This window comes from Phascolarctos cinereus, unplaced genomic scaffold (assembly GCF_003287225.1).
Source record: "Phascolarctos cinereus isolate Bilbo 61053 unplaced genomic scaffold, phaCin_HiC Scaffold_2;HRSCAF=192, whole genome shotgun sequence".
Taxonomy (NCBI): Eukaryota; Metazoa; Chordata; class Mammalia; order Diprotodontia; family Phascolarctidae; genus Phascolarctos; species Phascolarctos cinereus.
Genome location: NW_027555625.1, coordinates 291,856,270 through 291,872,901, shown reverse-complemented (window position 1 = coordinate 291,872,901; position 16,632 = coordinate 291,856,270). Strand labels below are relative to the sequence as shown.

At 36.9% G+C, this 16,632-nt stretch overlaps 1 protein-coding gene across 1 annotated transcript in view; it reads left to right on the top strand.

Moving 5' to 3' along the window:
• The window catches only part of CEP89 (centrosomal protein 89), a 158,278-nt gene that overhangs the window by 128,502 nt on the left and 13,144 nt on the right, over nt 1–16,632 (top strand). The window contains 1 exon segment of the mRNA XM_020985037.2: nt 10,060–10,229. Coding sequence (XP_020840696.1) covers nt 10,060–10,229 — 170 coding nt within the window.

Here is a 16,632-nt window from a genome sequence, read left to right as displayed (position 1 = left end):
TATCTCAAATAACATGTTATATTTAATATATGTTATTTAAATTCAAGGTGATGTGGACTTTCAGGTCATGTGAGCAACAAGATGGAAGAAATCTGTTTGTTTTTATCTATTTTTTCTGATCCTCATGACCTCTCAAACCTCTCCAAAACAGACTCTGAAGGAGATTAAATGGTTTGCCCACAGTGATAGAGTAAGTTTCTGAGGAAGGAGTTGAACTCAGGTATTTCAGAATCAAAGTCCATTGTTCTCTGGACTATGCCATGATGTCTCTGAACATTAATGGCAATTGATGTGGATTGGATTAGATAGCTTCTGAGGTCCCTTCCAGAATTAGATCTATCATCCTGTGATCCTGTGTTTTGTGAGAAGAAACATTTGGACTTAATGATATTGACATCAGAGGCAGCTAGGTGGCACAGTGGTTAGAGTGCTGGCCCTGGAGTTAAGAGGTCATGAGTTCAAATCCAGCCTCAGGTACTTACTAGCTATGCAACCCCAAACAAGTCACTTAACCTTGATTGCCAAAAAAACAAAACAAAAACCAACAACAAATTAAAGATTTGGGTAGGGATAGCGACCCAAAACATCTGCTTTTTCATAATAACTTACTATCTAAATCTTTCTTGAACTTATTCATACTCTTGGTCTGAACCACTTCTTTGGATGAATTCTGTAAGTTTACTTGTACAAATTAGTATTTCTTATTTGCCCTGAAAAGCTTCAAAGTAAGGCCTTGTTCTAGTATTTTAGGAAGTGAAGTGAATGTAGTTTAGGAATTAAGAGTTTGAATAGTACCTGGTCTGATTCTGCTACTCACTTTTCCAGCGTCATGCAGCAACTTAAACCTGTCTTTGCTTCTCTATAAAACTGAGAATTAAACTTGATCACTAAGAGCCCTTCTAGCTCTCACAGTCTGTTTTTTTGTTTGTTTGTCTATACCTTTGATAATTATAGAGACACTGGTCATTTCCCCCTCTCAGTCTTTGTCTTTGAAGTCTGCCCCTAGTAGTATTTTTAGCATTCATATTTAATTGTTTCTTTATCTCCTGAATCTTCCTAGTTGCTCTTCTCCATTTCTCTGTTTGTCTTTCTGCAGTAGCCCCACCTGCAGCTTCTGAATCAGATACAAAGTGACCATGAATTTTATGCAGTGACAGGATGATGATGCTCTTCTTATTTTTTAAAACTCATCAAATTAATGGCCAACTTTTATTGTGCTTTTTGGCTGCAGTAGCACATATGACAACCCACAATGACTCTTCATTTCCTTTTCAATATTTGACTGCTAGATTGAACTGTATCTTTTTTTATAGCATTCTAAACCAGGAAGACGCTTAAAGATATAATTGAGTCTAGTCATAGCGCCATAGATTCAGAGCTGGAAAATAAGCTTAGAGGACATCTGGTCCACCTTCCTCATTTCAACAAGTGAGGAAACTTGAGGTCTGTGATGGTTAAGGGACTTGCCCAATGTCACACAGCTAGTGAGCATCAGAGGTGAGGTTTGAAACCGGGTCCTGTGGCTGCAGAGCCAATGTTCTTTTCGCTGTACTTCTAGACCAGCTCCCTCTTCTCTCTGGTGTCTGCTGTGGGAAGGAGAGGAGACTTCAGTCACTACACAAGGTGGCAGTGACTCACAGATGATGAGCAGCTAAGAAGTTCTTATATTTGGATTTCATTCTTTTTTTCCATTAATATCCTTAATTTGAATTGAAAGCTTTTGAAATACACAGTTAACTAAACTGAGCCCTCAGCTGCTTTGTACCAAAATGGAGTAAATTTGGGTAGCTTAAATGGAGAGGCATATCTATATCAATGAATGTGCATTTTTAAGCATCTGCTCAGTATGCACGGTTTGGGAAATACAAAGACAAAAAGTAAACAGAACCTGACTTCAAGGATCTTACATTTTATTAAGGGAGATGATGTATATATAAATGGGTATATTCAATATTTTACATAAAATGAAGGATAATTGGTGAGGCGGGGGGGGGACTAGGAACTGGGGGAATCAGGAGAGACTTCACATAAAAAGGTGGTATTAGTTACTAAATTTTAAAGGAAACAAGGGAACCTAAGAGACATAGGTCAGGAGGGAGTGCACTCCAGGCATTAATGTACAACAAGTGCAGAGTCAATGGAATTGAGATGGAGTTTCTTATGTGAGGAACAGCAAGAAGCCTAGTTTGACTTAGATTTCAGGAAGTAGAGAAATGTGTAATTGTAGCTCTAGTGCCTAACTTGGTGCCTGGAACATAGTAGTTACATGATAAATATTTTTGATTGCTTAATCCCAAGATTAGAAAGGTAGGTTGGGGCCAGGTTGTAAAGGGCTTAAAATGTTAAACAAAATTTAAAAAAAAATAAAATAAAAATAAAATAAATAAAATAAAATAAAATAAAAAATAAAAATGTTAAACAAAATAGTCTATTTTGTCCTACAGATAATAGAGAATCACTGTAGCTTCTTGAGCAGGAAGGTAACATAATCAGACTTTAGGAAAGTGCTTTAGGAAAATGTCATAAGTAACTGGAGGTTTTAATCTCTCCAAGAATTGAGATCTGGTCACATTCTGCCTGCCCTTGAAAGGCCTCAAAAAACATTATTTCCTGAGACACAACTTAAATGGATTCTTGCAGCGGAATATGGCATGGCATGAGTGTGGCTTGCAATGTTAAAGCATCAAAAATTTTTCATTTCCCCCTTATATGTCTCAGCATAAACACTTTTGGCCCTCTCACTGCATGTTCATCCTTGTAGGGAATGTAAAAAATGTTAGTAATTTAAAAATTCTTGAGTGGTTTGGTAATGGTGTAGGGAAACAGGAACCTATGTTCAAGTCTCAGCTCTGCCGACTGTATGGCTATGAATAGGTCCCTTTCCACTCTTTCAACTTGATTTTTCTCTTCTGTAAAACAAGGGTACTTCTAGTTGAGCTGGTTATATGAATGATTACAGAGGCAAATAAAGGCCTACAGTTACCCCATCTACATTGTGACTTTCTCCATCATGGTTTTGATATATCACAGGTTGGCATAAGAAATCACTGTGAATGGGAATTTGGAGGGAGTTTTGCAAAAGCTGCAAGTGACACACAAAGGCCAGCAGACAACACAGAAAAAAGTTTAGAAACTCAGAAATGTGTAAAATATATGTATAGTATTATATAATATCAACATGTTTTATCTTTTATATACCATAAATATACCCAATTTCTTTTTAAAAGTTATAAAGTTTGTGAAAAGAACATGAAAGCAAAGGGAGAGCCAAAAAAATTTATGTAGAGTTTCTGCATCGTGGGGGTGTTGCCCCTAACACCCTTGATGTGGAAGGGATAACTGTAAAAAAGAACACCAGACTACAATTGAGTAATGGATCAGGAAATCAAAAGTCACTTTCTTCCAGCCCAGGACTGCACAAAAAAAGACACAGAAGGTACTGGAAAATACTGGCTTGAGTAAACAAGCCAGCAGCCTGCCAGTGGACCAGAGGTGGCCAGAGGCATTCCAGAGGCTTCTGGAACCTTAAATGATTCATACTTGGAAGTGACATGTTTACAAGTGAATTCTGTCAAATATTCAAAGAACAGTAATTCCAACATTATACTTCTTGAGAAAAAATAGGAAAAGAAGAGATCCTGCCAAATTCTTTCTATGATACAAATATGATCTTGATACCCAGACGAGGGAGAGAAAGATCAGAGAAGACTATAGACCAATGTCCTTAATGAACAAGAATATTAAAATATGAAATAAAACATTAGTAAAGAGGCTAATGTTAAAAAGATTAAAGTCCTATGAATACGTTAGATTTATACCTGTGATGCTATATTATGAAAAAAGAATAATAGGCCATGTTATACCATAGAGTAGACCATAATAATAACAAAACCAATAAAAATTGAATGATTGTATCAGTAAATGCAGGAAAAGATTTTGACTAAATAGAGCACCCATTTCTAGGAAGTGTAGAAATAAATGTATCTTCCCTGAATAGGAAAAATAATGTAAATTTAAAAGAGCCAGCATTATCTGTAGTGCAAAAAGCTAGAGGTCTTTCTGTTAAGATCCAGGATAAAGCAAGAATTCCATTGCCACCACTTTTTTTGAAATAGTACTAGAAATGTTGGTATAGCAATGAGAAGAAAAAGAAATTGATAGCATGAGGATAAGGAAAAAAGAAACAGTCATTGCACTTATAAGTAATATAATGGTCTACTTCAAGAACCCTAAAGATTACACTCCAATAAACTAAAACATTTCATAACGTCAGTAAAGTAGCGACAGATAAGCCCACGTAAATCATTAGTTTTTCAGTACCACAAAAAACCCTCTGGAATAGATAAAAAGGAAAAATTCTATTCAAAATAACTATAGAATATATGAAGTGTTTGAAAGTCCACCTACCAAGACATACACAGGAGCAATATGAACTGTACCCCAAATTCACTAAACTGTGCCTCTTTGACATGGCAAAAACATTACACATAATCATATTCATATTGTGTAACCAGCTCAACTATTCTCCAACTGATAGAGCCTTCCTTAGTTTCCCATTCTTTGTTACAGCAAAAAAGTGCAACTATAAATATTTTTGGCTCCATGGGTCCTTCTGCCTTTGTTTGTAAGAAATGACAAAAGGGAAGAATTCAAAGAAACCTGGTAAGACTATATGAACTGAAGTGATGCAGAGTAAAATAAGCAGAACCAGGAGACCAATATGCATGGTGATAGCATGGCTACAGTAGTAAAGAAAAACAACGACCAATGTGACAACCAGCCACAACTCTAGAGGATTGAGGTTGATCCATGCTGAACCCCCCACCCCCCAGCTTGAGGTGGTGGACTAAGGTGGCAGAATGAAACAAATTTTGGGGCATGGTCACCATGTGGATTTGCTTTGCTAGATTATGCATATTTGTTACAAAAGAAAGCTTTTTTGGAGGGGAAGTAGGGAGTGAAACTTTTATAGTGATGCCCCCCAAAAGGAAGAAAAGATCATTAAAGCCTTTTTTTTAAAGGCTCAAAAGAGCTTTTAAACACAACTCATTATCTTTCCCTATAAACCCACCCCTCTTTGTACCTTCTCTATTTCTGTGAAGGAGAACACCATCCTTTCCAGTCACCCTTATTAGTTGTCTTGGTGGCATCTGCAACTCCGTATTCTCCCTCACCTCACGTATCCAGTCAGTTGCCAAATCTTATTTCCATCTGTACTACTTCTCTCCACTCATATAGCCATCATCCTAGTTCAGGCCCTTATTGCCCCTCTGTCTGTACTATCAGTAGCCTTCTTCTTGAGCTCTCTGCCCATTCCAGTCCATCTTCCATATGGCTTCAAAAGTTATTTTCCTAAAGCATAGTTCTGACCGTGTGACTCTCCTGATCAAGAAGCTCCAGTGACAACCTTTTCACTGCTGTTAAAATCCAACCTCTTCTGTTTGGGATTTATAGCTCTTCACAACCTGTCCCCATCCTTCTTTTTCAGCCTTCTTACACATTCCTCCCCACCTTGCTCTCTGGGGTCCAGCCAAACTGACTTGCAGTTCTTCATACATGATGCCCCCCCCATCTCCCATTTTCCTGCCTCTTCATTAACTGTCCCCTATGCCTAGGATTCTCTTCTTCTCATATCTGCTCTGGTTCTTTCAAGACTCATTGCAAGCCTGCCGTTTGCATGAAGATTTTCCTGGTCTTCTCTCCTCTTCTGAGCTGGTAGGACCTTGTACTTCATCCCAAGTTACTTGTGTCTACTTGTATGTGTTTGTACATACCCATATGCATTCATATTGTTTCCTTTGTTAGACTGTAACCTTCTTAAAGACTGGGATTTTCATGTTTGTCTTTGTAGCAATTAGAATAGTGCCCAGCACATGATAATAATAAATACATGTTCTTAGATTGGTTGAGAGGAAGGTATCCTGAGTCAGGAAAGGCTTCATATAGAAGATGATATTTGAGCCTTTTGAAAGATAAAAGAGATTTTAAAGAAGTAGAGGTAAGGAGAAAGTGCATTCCTAGCATGGGGGACAACGTATGCATAGACACATGACATATGATATTATGTATGAGCAAAGTAAGGAGACCAGTTTGATTAGACCAAAAAGAACATGAAGGGGAACAAGGTAGCAGACTCCAAATTAGAAGGCTATTGCAGCAAAACCAGTGCAGCTAAAATTAAAAGGAAAGCAGGAAACTGGGAAAACATTTTTGTAGCAAATTTCTTGGAGAAAGGTCTCATTTCTCAAATACATAGGGAACTAAGCCAAATTTATAAAAACAAGAACCATTCTTCTATTGATAAATGAACAAAGGATAAGAACAGGCAATTTTCAGAAGAAGAAATCAAAGCTATCAATAGTCATATGAAAAAGTGCTCTAAATCACTAATTAGAAAAATACAAGTTAAAACTATTCTGAGGAACCACCTCACACTCATCAGACTGACTAGTGTGAGAGATGGAATGACAAATGCCCAATATGGGAAAATAGGTATACTAATGCACTGTTTGTGGAGCTGTGAACTGGTCCAACCATTTTGGAGAACAATTTGGAACTATGCCCAAAAGGTTATAATAAGACTTTGACCCAGCAATGCTGCTACTAGGTCTATACCTAAGGAGAGCAAAGAAGAAGGAAAAGGACCCATATATACAAAAATATTTATAGCAGCTCTTTTGGTGGTAGCAAAGAATTAAAAACTGAGGAGATGCCCTTCACTTGGAGAATGGCTGAACAAGTTGTGGTATATGATTGAAATGGAATGCTGTTGTGCTGTAAGAAATGATGAAGGCACTAGTTTCAGAAAAACCTGGGAAGACATATGAATGGACATAAAGGGATTATGAAAATGAATTGTGAAAAACTTAGCTACCCTAATCAATACAATTATCCATGGCCATTGTAAAGATTCGTGATGAAAAGTGCTGTCCACTTCCAGAGAGAGAACTGATGAACTCTGAGTGCAGATTGAAGGATTTTCATTTTCTTTCTTTTTCTTTTTTTTCCTACAACATGCCTAATGTAGAAATATATTTTGCTTGATTTCATATGTATAATGGGTTTCCTATTTTTTACCTTCTCAATGGGTAGGGGAAGGGGTAAAGAGAGGAAAAGAATTTTGAACTAAAAATTTAAATGCTTTTAAGAAAGGTTATTGGAGTAGCCTAGGTGAGAGGTAGTGAGGGCCTGAACTAAAGTGGTGGCCATGTTAGTAGAGAAGAAAAAAAGGAAATGAAAGATGTTATAGAAGTAAAATTGGTAAGACTTGACAGTAGCAGAATGAGGAATCTTAAAGGCTGTCCTCTAAAAAGGTACCTCCTATGCATGTGTCAAAATCATAAATGATTCCATGAAAGATTAGACAACCTTCTGATTATTAATATCAAACAAGGTATAAATCAGAGACACATTTGCTCAAAGATATTTGTCACTATTGTGGGATGATATCTAGCACAAAGTCTAAAACAAAGAAGAATTCACTTTAGTATGAGCTTTAAAAAAAAGATGGGGGCTCTATGACAGTGAGAATGAGGGGTAACTGATGAAGAGTTCACCTGCTCCATTGGTATCCGCATAATATCAAGAAAATGTTAGGAAAGCCACCAACTCTGGTGGTTTTATGGGGGGACGTGGATAAGAATTGAATGGGCTAAGAAGATGGTGAATAGATTTTGATGGGCATCATTGGAGAGAGTAACCACACCCATGAGATCAGGCTCCTTTGCTGCAGGTACTAGACTCTCAGGAAGCGACAGAGATAAGCAAGATATGGTCTACATTTTCAAGAAGTTTTAACATCTAGCAAATATTTAAAAAAAGAAAAAGAAAAAAAAGCTCTGCATGTCGAAAAGAAAGCGACACTATATTAAGATAGTACAGAACTTTCCTGTTTCAGGGATCTGTAGTTTTGTTAGTGTGGATACTTCTTTTCTTCAAGCAGATTTCAACCTCCCTGTAACTTAGCCTTTGAGAGTTGAATTCAAGTCAGCAAGTATTTATTAAGTGCCTAGTGTGTGCTAGGCAGTGAGTATGCAAAGATAAAAACGGAAACAGCCTTTTCCCTGAGGGAACTTGCCTTCTGCTAGAGTCCCTGTGGCTGAAAAAAGTCAGCCTTGTGATGCATTTCTCTTGACTGAATTAGGCTGGTCCTCAGACAAAATATACATTCTGTCTATCAAGACATAGACCTGTTCTCAAAATGTTTCCTAAGGTTTCAAAGGATAATTTGAATGTATCTATATGCTGCTGCTGACCTTGGTAGCCAAAAATAAAATAAGTGACCTTCTCTTTCTGTCAATATTTCCTCTCCCCCCATCACTTTCATCCTCACCCTCAGCCAAGTGAAACGTGGAATGTGTAGCATGCAAATAAGGCAACCCATATATTTGAATCTGCTGTTTGGTAAAAATAATATTTTAAAATATTAAGCAAGTAGAATTTGTTATTTTCTGAGAGAGTGAGGAATTGATGATTTTTACTGAATTTTTCCAAACTTTCTTTCTCTAGCTTTGGAGTTAAATTTCAAGAGTTGAAGGTTGTCATCATAGAGTTCTGATATTATTTTAGATGCATTTCTTGATTTATTGGAGCCAAGTGTAAAGGCAGACCTCCAGTTAGAAATATAACTGGAAAATAGCTTTCTGGGAGAGCTTTTAATTTGTATGAAATGATTTAATTGAGCCATACGCCAGGAGAGATAGCAGCATGTTCCCCAGCATGTCTCAGGCAGAATTATTAGATAGAACTGAAGGCAGAGTGATTTTACCACCTTAGCTTCACAGTAATTGCTGTGAAATGTACTGCCTGGAGTATCTTCCTGCTTCATTGCAAAACTCAGGTTTTTAATTCAATATTTTCCTTTATGTCTCATTTCTATACGGTTGCTTCCATTGGAAAGAATAATAGGAAATGTTTTATCACATTGGAAACTGACAAATTTGTTCAAAATGCTAAAATTGAATTTCCCACCCCATCCTCTGTAACATAAGTTTAGACTGCATAGTTGAATTTCATAGAGGCAAAGTATTTGAAGATTCTTCTGAAAAGAGTACATTTTCAAGTTTTAAAAACTGATTATATGGGCATTTAGTAATGTGATTAAAGAATCATAAAAGCATATGTAGTAAATTTCAGTTTCAACAAAGGAAATCAGTGGAGTACACATTTAAATAGTAAAAATTTTACTGATTTATACACTTTTGACTTCACTTTCTAAGATTTTGTTTATGAAATAAAATATATGCCACTTTTGCCCTCTTTTTAAGAAATGGCACAGAGGAAGTTACATCTTGTTTGTTTTCTAGAAGGTAAATACTTCTTATTTTGTTAAAGCATGCTTTGAAGTAAGTCATATAATATCTGTAATTAATCTTTACGTGTCAAATTAATATGTGGACAGATTATGAAAAATTCTCCTTTTATAACAGGTTTCCCTATGGTCTATTTTAAATAGCTTTTTTTTTTTGCCCAGAAGAGTTTTTTTTCATTTTAGAAATAGAATAATTCATAGACTTGATATAAATACACCAGAACTTGCTAGTATTTATTTGAAATTGAAGTCAAATCTATTCTTTCATTGTTTATCCCATGCTAGTTATGAAAATGAATGAGAATGATATTCCATATGTGCTATATATGTAATGATAGAATATATAATATAATAGTATAATTATAATATAAAATGTATAGCCATATTATATATAAATATGTAGCACATAAGCATGTGTATTTTTATTTCTCTTTTAAACTTTCCTTTTTGTGTTTGCTCTGTTAAATCTTTTTGTTTAAAAAAAAGAAACTTTTATTAGTTACATTACTCCTAATATAATAAGTTTATCTTCTGGGGAGGAGAATATATATATATTCCAAGTACCTTACCTAAAAGGCATTCTAATCAATATTAGAGAAATACAAACCTACCTAATTGAGTCTTGATACCAGGCATGGATGAGCTATAGTTAAAAAGCCATCACTGAAGAAAACCATGAAGCTGTCTACTTTGGGAGTGATCCTCCATGCCACCAAACTCACTCTCCCCATGGCCATTCGTTTTCCCAGGTGTATAAAAAGAAAGTCGCTGTGAAATTGGGAGACTTCAATCACAGAGTGACCAAGCAAGAGGAGGACTTTGCTGAGAAGAGTGATCAGTACCAGCGAGAGATGAAGCACCTCCAGCAGCTGCTGAGAGACAAGCAAGAGGCTCTGGAAGAAGTGCTCCACCAGAAAAGGTAGAGCCAGCCCTCCCTCTGGACGAGCTGACTGAGCGTCCCTGGGGAAAGGGAGGAAGGTCAGCATCGGCACAGCTGCTGCAGCCCCTGCTTGTCAGGAGCCTCCCATCTGGCAGCTTCAGTGCTTTCTTAGGGCAGTGTCCGCTGAAAAATCTCTGCTCGCTTTCCTCCTCCCTGACCTCCCTCCCCCATCTCCCAAGGTAATACAGTCCTTTAAGGGAGTGCCTTAGAAATGGCAGCTCTTTAAAATATGGTAAGGTGCTTCAAAATAGAGAAGAAAAAAGGTGATTTGATATGGAGAAGAATCCAGGTCACGCATTTGGAAGGTGTAGTATGTCAGGAGATCACTGGAAAATCCTAATAATATAATATGAAAGCTGGTGTAGTCACTTCATCTGAATTTTCAGATGAGTGAGAACTAAAAGCATTTGGATTAACAAGTTTTGCTGACTAGGGTTAGTTGGATCTGTTTTTGGTTTAAGAAATTGACGTTGTCAAGGTATTGCATTAACTACTAATGTAGATTGTCAGAAACCTCGGCATAAATGGAAAACAAAAACAGTTCAGAAGCAGCCCTAGATAGGTTTTGATAATCAATCTTGGACATGCCCTGTAAATAGAAATAATTCCTTGAAGAGACCTTCCCTCTGGTTTAAGCTTTAGTGATACGTTTCTCTTGCCACCAAACAGTAACTCTGAGAGAGGTAATTAAGCAGTCATTTTGTAAATCATACTACCTATTGGAAAATAATTATTTATAAATTTATGAGAACTTAAGAGCAGAGAACAAATCTATTTGCATCTGTGATAACTGCTCTCCTGTGCAGGATATATAGTACTCTGAACTCTGACTAAACAGTTAGTACCTTCCCAATCAGCATAATCTTTTCAAATTTCTGGAAATTTATCAAACAGTATTTTTTAATTAACTGAATAAAAAACTTATACTTAAATCTTTGTGCAACAACTATATGGTGTCAGATGGAAACATCTGTGTTGATTTAATAATCTACCTGTTCCTCTTCATAGGGTGATTTCATTGGGAATCTGATGATTAAGCAACCTAGAAGTGTCATAAACTGCATCATCCAAGACAGTTGACCTTAACCTGCTATCAAAGGGGCTTGTGCTTTGAGTCCTCTTTCTAGGAGTGGAGTTATTAGATTTCTACTCATACATCTGTGTTCCTTTTCTTCATCGTCAGCTGTTTGAACTATTCACTAGGACATACTGGGCTGCCCTCAGAGGAATCACAGTCAGTCTAGTTGGGGAGATCGGACATACACATAAAGAGACAACTCACAGTACAGCGCGGCATATCCAGAGTACTCCAGGAATTCAGAATAGAGAGCACTCTTCAAGAATAGACTCTTACATGGTTCTCATTAAGACCAGCAGTTGTGTGTACTTATGCAGAAGCTGACTGAGCCTTAGGATGTGCTCTGTGACCAGGGAGTCAGAGAAGAACTTTATGGCCTGCCCCACATGGACATTAATTAAGCTCCCTGTGCCACCCAAATTCATCTCATTTAGTGAAGTACTAACCAGCCAGAAATTCTTAAATTGTCAGAGGTAGAAATAAGTGGCCGTAAAAAAGAAATATTCTCATGTTTTATGTCTAATGAAAGACAAAAATTTTCATTTATTAGACTTATCTTTTGTGGACACATCTTAACATGTAATCTGTTTTGCATTAAATCATCTTTGCTTGATAGACACCTTCAGAGAGCTCTCATTGCTTTTATAGCCATTTGGGGCTATTTGTATGGCAGACTTCAGCTTTGATATCATCCATAATGCCTGTCTTCTCTGATGGATAGAGTGTCATTTATATCTTTATCCTTTTGAAATAGTAAGAGATGCTGAAGCTACAGATGCAATAGCTATCTACTAAATAATAGATGAAGACTGTCTAGGGAAAGTTGTGTAGTTTGTCAAAGTGAACCTGACAGTTATCTTGTATTACTCACATCTTGTGTTAAGCAGCCCCTTTCACAATGCCAGTATTGCAACTGACCATACCTGAATTGGGAGTATTGCTGGTTTATGTTGCAGTATCACATAGATGACAGAAAATTCACTGGCTTCAATTTCTCCATCCTGCATGACTGTTTAATTTTCTGTTCTTTGAAGTTGATTCTAAGTCTCTAACATCTCTTGATTTTTCCATTTAGACTAATGCACAAAAGTGACCATAAAACCTTTTTCCTTAAAGTAATTCCTTAAATATTGATTAGGTAGACAGCTTTATAATGCAATGATAATTTGAAAATTAAGTACAGTTCCCAAGGTTATAGAACTTACATTCATCTCCTAAGCCTTTTAAAAAAATTCAGTAGCTGCAGATTTTTCTGGCTCTAATTGTTGTCTCCTAAAACAGATCGATCAATAATCCAGTCTCTCTAAAATTGTTTTAATAATCCACCTTCCAGAAACTGTTTAAAAAAAAAAATCTCCTGTATTTAGTAAGCTCTGTGGATGTCTGTCCTCATGAAATTTTTCCTGTCTCTATTTTGGTCCCCACTGTTAAGAAAAAAGAGGTTAGAGAAGTTATTGTTAGAAGTTACAGTTACTAATCATGTGTGGCTTGGCAACCATCATCTTGGTTTTGGGTTAGTTACTGTAAGTATGTAGATTTGCAACCCAGAAAAAAAGTGTTGTCAGCAGAAAACAGATTTAAATAATGTACCTCATGGTTTGGTAGTAATGTCAGAAATGGAGGACAAGCCTTTCTTTAAACACTTCAAATTTTATCACAATACATTTAAATTAGAGTTTAATTAATTGTAAATTTTAAGTCATGATTATATAATTATATTAAAGAGTAGTGTGTGGGAAAGAGGGAAGTAGTTTGTTCAACAAATGTGACTTAATATTGTCTATCTACTAGCTGAAGTTAAGGAAAGCTTCAGACTGGTTGATTACATTAGTACTTTTAGATACCTCACAGAATCCTTGTAAAGAAAACACTTTGTAAGCTTTAAGACAATATGTAAATATAAATATTATATTATATATAATTATTATATGTTATCAAAATTGTACAAACAGAAACAAAATTACTTAACAGTCCTCCAAACATATTCATTTGGACTTGACTTACCCAACCAGAATGAGTGAAGAGATAATATCTTCATTCTGGTGACATCGTACTTTTTTTGGTTTGGACCTGTGATTTCACTGGTGTAAAGAGCTTCTCTGAGAGACTCCCTCTACCAATCCAGAACTGAAACTTATATTCACATAGAGTTTCTTGGGGCAGTAACTTGCCCAGAGCCGCGAAGCAATGTGACTGTTTCTTTTTAATATCCTTTCTCAGATCTGTGTGACCAAGTGCCACAGCTTAGTCCCAAGTTTGAATTCTTTACTTTTATGCTTGGTCCTATCTTTCCAAAAGAGTTCTCAACTCTTATCACCTTCATATACACCTCAACTCCTCTCTCATTATCCTCCTCTCAGCATCATGTAAAGATAAGTCTGATCGTTCAGCAAGCCATCTTCTGATGCATGGAAGAGCTTCACTTTCAGCTAGATTGATGAAACATTTTAATGATTAACACCATGGAGGTGGGGACAACCAGCTAGATGAAACCTTTTGGAAATTGGAAATTAACTTTATGCTTGGTAAATGGTGACTTTTCCCCCAGTGTTTTGGATTTTCTTACATCATAGCATTTATGACTTCATTTTAGAATTTACTAAGTACTTTCCATGTTCGGTGTGTCATGGTAGACATTGAGGGTGCAAAGATGAAAGATGACACAGTCCTTACCTTCATGGAGTTGCTAATCTCATGGAACAATGAGATGTGTGTCCTGATGGCTGTAAACCAAGTTAGAAAATCTCAGGAGATTTGAGAAGGGAAGGGTTTCCTCAGGGTGACTAGAGGTAGGGTTGTAGAAATAGTCACATCAAATCTGTGTCTTAAATTAAGAGAAGGGCTTCAGTAGGTATTGTGGGTGGTTGGTGAGTCTGTGTGAATGCAAAAGCAAGGGAGAAGGTGAGGCCAATCATGGAACATCAAGTTGCTTCCTCTGGGTAGAGGGTAAAGCGTGCTGAGGGAATGCTGTGCAGTGATGCTGCAAAGGCGGACTGAAGACACATCATAGATGGCCATGTAGGCCGAGCTAAGCAATCTGTGTTTTATCCTTTAGGCAGTGGGGCAACTTTTGAGCAGATGACATGATCCAGTCATGTAGGATTGTTTATATTTTGTTTTAACACTTGCAGAAGTTAGATAGAATTTTCTCCATTATTATGAGTTTTTAAAATTAATTCTCTTAGATTTCAGTTACTAATTAAAGAATAACTTTGTCTTTTTTTTTATTTTTGAGAAGTGACTTATTCAGCTGGAACATCAAAGAGGTATAAAACTGAAGGCTCCAAGAAGGGACTCTATTACAATTTTACCTATAGGGTCAGAGCAGTGACTTTTAAAATATTACATCCTTTTAAAAGTATCCTTTAGGTACTATTTAAAATATTTGTGATTAGGTACTATTACTTCTTAGGTACGATGATAAAACTTTAAAATACCGCTTGGAAGCTTTGATGGTTTTTGAAACATTTTGAGTACAAAGCCATTTCCAGTGAATGAACCACATACTTCTTAGACAGAGAAGGTAAAAATGACTAAGTTACTAAGCTTAATAGGCTTTTTTCCTTTCTTTCAGCTCTCCATCCACTCCATGGGGGCATCGTCATTTTGGAAGCATGTATCATAACTCTAAAGTTGGAAGGGTACCAGGGGCCATGTAGTTCAACTTCCTCTTTTTACAGATGGAAATTAAGGGATTTGTCCTCAATCAGAGAAGCAGTAGGCATAAGAGGCAGATTCTGAACACAGATCGACTCCTTAGATAGTATCTATCTACTCTACCATGGTAACCCATCCTTTAAATCCTATTACAAATGCCATCTCCTCCAAGAAGCCTTCCCTGATCCCTACTTCTGAGAGACAATCCCCTTCTAATCAACCCTAATTGCCAAGTATTTATTAAATACTTTCTCTTGTTCTAGGCACTGTGCTGATCCCTATGGATGCAAGTACAAAGAATGAAACAATGGGGAGGAGACAACAAATACATATATAAATATACATAGCATAAATATAAAGTGATTAGATATATAGATTTACAAAGTAGTTAATATACAAATATTACAATAGACAATATCTATACAAATGTTTCAATAGAGTATATATACATACACATGTATGCATAAAGTAGTTATGCCCATATATATATACACAAAGTAGTTAATATTACAATAGACAAATATATACAAAGAAGTTAAATACAAGGTAGTTTGGAAGGGAAGACACTAGCATTTGAGTGGATCAGGAAAGGTCTCTCATAGAAGACGCTGTCTAAATTACGTCTCATGGTAGAAATAGCAAGTTTTGGCAACTGATTGAATATGTGAAGTGAGGGAGACTCTGGAATCAAGGAGGACACGTACCTCCACTGGCATGAAGCAGGCCTCCTGAGGCTTGACAGGAAACAGCACCACCAACCACAAGGTTGGGTCTTGAGGGAGGACCGTGAAATGTCTAATCACTTTTTTCCATTGACCGAACTGTCTCTGATCACTGATGCTGTTTTGACTCTTTCCTCAGTGGCTAGCACAACCCCACCCCCAGATACTCTCCTCATCCTCATAATTCTGAATCTCTGGCTGCTGAAGTAAAAATTCCATTCTCCATTCCCAGTTGTGCCCACTCCCTCATTCCCATCCATCTCAACCCTATCCCCAAAATGTTCCACTGCAGATCTTCCCACATCTTCCCCTACTCTCTTTAGAATGTTCAGTCCATGGTTAACGACCTTGATTTCATTCTAAATCTTATCCTTTCTCCCTCCTTTCATCTTCTGGTATTAACAAATCTGGTGCCCTTCTGATGAGCCTGCATCTTTGACTTCCTTTCCAATACCAGTTGCACTTTCATTTCATATTCCTTCCCGATCATGATGAAGGAGTTGGAATACTTCTTGCTCCCCATTGACACTTCCATATTCTTTATCTGAGAATATTTAATCATTTAATCTTCTCCTTTTATTTAATCTTTCCCTCTATGTTATAATCCCTAACTCTGTTCTTCATCTTTCCTATGCCCTCAAATCCCTCTACTCTTCTGTTATTTCCCAGGCTTCACTGCTGCCTTGGCCGCGCTCTCCTTCTTTGACTGTCTTAATCCTTGGTGTAACAGTTCAACTCTGCACTTTCATCACTTGTCCCATTGTCCTTTCTTCAGTCATACCTGGCCAAAACCGAGCCTTGGATTACTACTATCATCAGCCACCTTTGCTCCTATTCCCATGTTGCCTCATGAAGTTAGAGAAAGTCATGAAACCACATGGGCTGATGCAAAGTGAAATGTACTGTGTACAAAGTAACAGCATTA